This window comes from Asparagus officinalis, chromosome 7 (genome assembly GCF_001876935.1).
Source record: "Asparagus officinalis chromosome 7, Aspof.V1, whole genome shotgun sequence".
Lineage (NCBI taxonomy): Eukaryota > Viridiplantae > Streptophyta > Magnoliopsida > Asparagales > Asparagaceae > Asparagus > Asparagus officinalis.
This window is the reverse complement of record NC_033800.1, coordinates 7,174,982-7,180,096: the sequence shown is the minus strand read 5'-3', so window position 1 is coordinate 7,180,096 and position 5,115 is coordinate 7,174,982. Positions and strand designations below refer to the sequence as shown.

The 5,115-nt window shown below is 38.7% G+C and overlaps 1 protein-coding gene across 1 annotated transcript; it reads left to right on the top strand.

The window, feature by feature from the left end:
* LOC109849073 (glutathione S-transferase DHAR2-like) lies at positions 210 to 4,866 on the top strand. Its single transcript, XM_020418858.1, has 6 exons — positions 210 to 330; positions 398 to 488; positions 572 to 718; positions 3,044 to 3,161; positions 3,781 to 3,921; positions 4,425 to 4,866. Exons 1-6 carry the CDS (start codon positions 270 to 272, stop codon positions 4,509 to 4,511), a joined length of 645 nt encoding a protein of 214 aa, XP_020274447.1. The 5' UTR covers positions 210 to 269; the 3' UTR covers positions 4,512 to 4,866.

The following is a 5,115-nucleotide window of genomic DNA, read 5'->3' as shown; positions in this document are numbered from 1 at the left end:
CATTCAATTCCGGTACGTTGTTCCTGTGCTACGTCGCCGTCAGCCTGCTAACATGCTCCAACAACAAAAATGGCAGAATGAACCGAATGAATCAGCCCAACTACCACCATCTAAACTACACCGCAGGAGCAGCAGACGCAAAAGCATCAATAGTACACCTGAAGGTTCTAGAAGTATTGAAAAGTCGCCTCCATCCTCCCTTTTAATATTCCATCTGCTTCCAAACTGAACAGAGACCACAGACTTTGCACCCAATTTCTCACCCACTAATGGCCCCCGTCGAAGTCTGCGTCAAGGCCGCCGTCGGCAACCCTGAGATCCTCGGAGACTGTAGGTTTGCAAAAAGGTTCAGGTTTTATTCATTTGAAACCTTTTTAATTTTTTTTTATCGAATTAGGTCCATTTAGTCAGAGGGTTCTTCTCACTCTGGAGGAGAAGAAAGTCCCGTACGAGATGAAGCTGATCAATGTCGATAACAAGCCTGATTGGTAATTTATCGTCTCTCCCACTTTTGATTTGTTTATTTTTTTTATTAAAAAAAACCATAAATGGGTTTAAATGTAAATTATAGGTTTTTGGAGATCAACCCTGAAGGAAAGGTACCTTTGTTTAAAGGGGAGGATGGCAAATGGGTTGCGGATTCGGATGTTATTACTGGAATTATTGAAGAGAAATACCCGGATCCGTCTTTGGTTACACCACCTGAGTACTCTTCAGTGTAAGCATATGCTCATGTTTTCACTTTTTTCTGGCCGTAAAAAAAAGGTTGTTAATATTTTTAATCTCAACTCGCAAGCAGATACTGGAAGAATAATGCACTCTTGTTGATTGATATTTTACTGTGTCACATTTTGTCAATCAATATTATAAGTTACAGTGATGAGCTTGTCTCAATGAAGTAATAGTTTTAGTTGTGTATGTCTTGATTTGTTGGGTTATCTTATTGACCTATTTAACTATGGGATCTGACTCAAAACTGGTTCTGATGTCACCTCAATCTGTTAGAATTTATTGTTCATTTATAATTTGCTTTTAGTCTTCAGTTTTGCTTCAAACATCTCTTCATTTAGGTGGTGTTTGTCTGCACTAGTTGGTGTCACATGTTATTCCAATGACAATGTAATTCAATAACACTTGTTCATTGCAAAAGGTGTAGCGAAATAGAATGACCATGTTTAAGTTTATTTATCAAGTTAGAGAATTGTGTTGGTCAAGCATTGGGTTGCATCCCCGACTCCTGTTGTTGATGTTTAATATCAACAGAATAATCCAGAAGAGAATGGTTACGGGATGGTGAAGGATGATGAAGTGCCCGCTCCCTTCTTCGACTTTATACTTGGTTCTTGAACGAGGGCTTGATGTCCATGCTGCACAAACAAGAAGAAACCATGAGAGGGCGGGGACCAGTTCCCCCGTGGTACCTCCGACGATCAAGTCAGTTGATGAACTTAAGCTTGAGTGGAGTAATAAAACTATGTGTTCTTATGCTATGTGCATTAGAGATGATGATCTCTGAGATTTAGGTCAGGAGGAGAGTTTAGATTGTAAACCTCTTTCTCTTGCTACGGCGAATAACATTTGTATATATAGAGAATGACCAATGACAGATTGGTCACTTTGGTCATGCAAATGACGGTGACAAAGTGTGAGCTGCAAGGTGGGTCATCCTTTGCTCTACACGCGTCGACTGATGACTGGAGGGGAAGTCACTTCGTCACGGGAGATGATTTCTTCGTATTTTTCGGGAAGTGATTGATAGTGTGGCAGAAGGCATGTGGGCATACTACGTGGGTATACTGAATCATCACTCGTTTTATAGGTGTCAGCTGACAACTGGAGGAGAAGTCCCTTCGGTATGGGAGAAGGTATCTTCGTATTTTTCGGGAAGTGATTGAGCTGACAAGTCAGGCCAAAATCTAGATAAAGCTTGTTCGAGGCGGACTAAGATGTCGACATATGCTCTGGGATAGAGGCTAGGGGTTGGGGCCGAATTCTCAATTTAATTGGTAGTAGGGAATGTCCCTCTGGTTGTCTCTGAGAATTGCCCAGTGAGTGGTTGAGTGCCCTAAGTAGGGTCGTCATTGATGATAGGATCGACCGATACCGTCTTTCGCGTCGACTCAGGAATATCGGCCTGTCCAACTAGTTAGAATGTCGTCTCGTCTCAGCTAATAATCGTCTCTCGAGTCGATATAAAAGTGTCGACTTGTATGGGAGGTCAGGATCTCTCGTGCTGACCGATATCGTCTTTGGTGTCGACACCAGAGAGTCAGCTTGATGAGTCGATGGGGGCCGAGGCCTTTGTGATTGTGCATTAGGTTTATCCCTGATAAGGTACCATGGTCTTGTAATTAGCCATGATGATCGAGTTGTACTGGAAGATTCGACCATATGTTGTGCCTTGAGCTTACCTTGAAAAAGATCCTAGGGTTTGAAATTTGACTGAGGAATCGTTGTGCCTTGGGTTTACCCTAAAAATGTACCAAGGGCTTAAAATTCGACTGAGGAGTCGAATGTCTAGAACTCTTGAGAGTTGACTAGGGTTTTCCTTCCCTTAAGGCCGAGAGACACTTGTGGGAGTCGGCCAAAGGGTTAAGTTTGTTTTGCTAGGACCCTTATTGTATCATTTTGCAAATATTCATATCTTTGGTGAGTGAACACCATAACATCTGTAATAACACTTGTAATTGGAGCGACACATCGTTGGAGATACATTGCTTCTCCAAATACAAACAACCAAGCACGATCTTAGTTTTTTGCGTTAAGTTTAGAAGGGAGTAACTTATTACTACTCTTTGAGTGTTAGTTATGCTTTGCTGCCCTATTTGTTGAACTCTGAAGAGTCATATAAGTTCTTATTGAATTGTGTAATTGTAGTTGTCCCTTTAAAGAAGTGATGTCATGCAACAAACTCTTAAGCATGTGAAACTGGAGTTAAGTTTTATCACCTCTAAATATGCTAGTTCATGAGAATAGCAATCTGATATCATGCATTTTTGCTATGTATTCAAGACCTTAAGCCTTATAATTGTTTGTATTTCAGGGGATCGAAGATATTTCCTTCTTTTGTCAAGTTCTTGCGAAGCAAGGATCCGAATGATGGCACAGAGAAAGCTTTGCTTGAGGAATTGCAAGCTCTGGATGATCATCTCAAAGCTCATGTACTTAAGTCATATTTAGGAATGTGAATGGATTTTGATTTACCCTGTGTGCTGATATGAATATTACTATCTGCATATATTTGCATATGGATGCAGATAGTAGAATTGACATGTAGTCTTAAGTAGCACATAACTGAAATAAAGTTAATCATTAATCAATGATCATATTCTTAATATTTAAGCATATATTATTCTATCCGTAACCAATCTTAACTGAATGAGCTTACACAAATTCACTTAAATCTCTTAAGACCTCGTCATTGTTAATTAATTCATTTATTTCAGTAATTGTTGCATCGATTATATTGGTGTTTATATCTATTTATGCTTGATATGGTCAATGCTCATATTTTATGGTCAATGCTCATATTTTATTCGTGTTTGCATTCCCTTTTTCACGGTTATAAATACTAGATTTCCTTCCAATAATGATCTGTGTCTAGGTTCATATTTGATAAATGATTCCAGATATGGATATTGTAATATGTAAAACCTATATCCGATCTGTATCAGTCTGTTACATTTTAGGCATAGTGCTTGATCTAGTTATTGAGGTTGTTTGCAATTTGATAGTTAATATAAGAAATTTGATTCCTATTTCTTGACATGTTGTTTGCAGGGCCCATATGTTGGTGGTGAGAAAATCTCTGCAGTTGATTTGAGCTTGGGGCCTAAGTTGTTTCATCTTGACATTGCTCTTGATCATTTCAAAGGATGGAAAATCCCAGAAAATCTGACTAATGTCCACTCATACATGCAGGTATCGGTTATAACTGTCTCAGCTGCATGTTTAGCGTTTGGTAACATTCTGCCTGTCGTCAATGTTTACTAACTCATCCAAAATGTATCTTAATTATACGGCTTTCCTATTTTATTTGGTTGCTGGAATAATTGAACCATACTTCATGCCTTCTATTCTTAATTGACATTCAAAGTGGCATCTCATTTATAGTTATAGCGTGATAACTGAAGAATAAAACAGTCTTGCTGAACAAAATGAGATATTTATTATAGAAGCCTCAGTAAGTTTTAAAAAGTAATTTTTTTTAAAATTTTTGACAGTTAACAGTTAACCAGAACATAAGTGGGTGTATTACATAATTTGTATGCAATTACTTTTCCTGATTTACATGCCCGTTGTGGACGGCAAATAATGTTTCTACCTCCGTTTTAATCGGACCATAGACCTTGATGATTTTAATGTGAAATGAATTGTCCTTGTATTTTGATCTTAATTTTTGATGTGAATTCTTTTATATGCAGCTGCTCTTCAATCGGGAGTCATTCGTAAAGACCAAGGCTGCGAGAGAGTACGTCATTGCTGGGTGGGCACCTAAAGTGAATGCCTGAAGCTGTCTCTAGGAACAATAATTAGCTGAAACTGCAGGTTGTCTTAAGGAGTAGCTATGTGCTTAGTTATGTTTAGTGTTTGTACCGTAGCTCTCCTATGATTAGTAATTAGTGCCTATGATTAGTAATGAGTGCAGTTTAGAGGTTTATGAGTGCTCCATATGTGAAGATGGGGAAAAGCACAGCTTCTCTGGTAGTTTTTATTTCAATATGTGTGCGTGACGAAGGTATCCAATGTATTGTGTGTTTCTAAGAATTGGAGGCTTTATTGCTGGTTTGAACATGTTTACCGAAATACTGGGTCTCCATGCTTTGTGCTTCTTCGCGGTTATCTGAAGCATCATGTTTTGAATTATCGTCTGAAGTGAAATATTCGTTATTTGGCTGGTAGTAGTATCGTTTTCGGACATAATATGTTCAATTTCCTAACGTGTGGCCATAGTCTCATCACATTGGCAAAGAGATCTCTGTATGGTATGTTGTATTTTTCGGAAGTAAATAAGAAATGTGAGATGATAGTAAACGTACGGGGACGATGATCCAAGATAGAACTGAACGGCGAGAATATGATGATTCAGGATAGGATTGAACGGCAAGAATATGA

What these genes read in the sequence shown, in the direction of transcription:
- LOC109849073 (XM_020418858.1), top strand. Translation starts at nt 270, where the DNA reads ATGGCCCCCGTCGAAGTCTGCGTCAAGGCCGCCGTCGGCAACCCTGAG. An exon ending in GTCGATAACAAGCCTGATTG is followed by an intron (nt 489 to 571) that starts GTAATTTATCGT and finishes TGTAAATTATAG; the next exon opens with GTTTTTGGAGATCAACCCTG. An exon ending in ATGATCATCTCAAAGCTCAT is followed by an intron (nt 3,162 to 3,780) that starts GTACTTAAGTCA and finishes TGTTGTTTGCAG; the next exon opens with GGCCCATATGTTGGTGGTGA.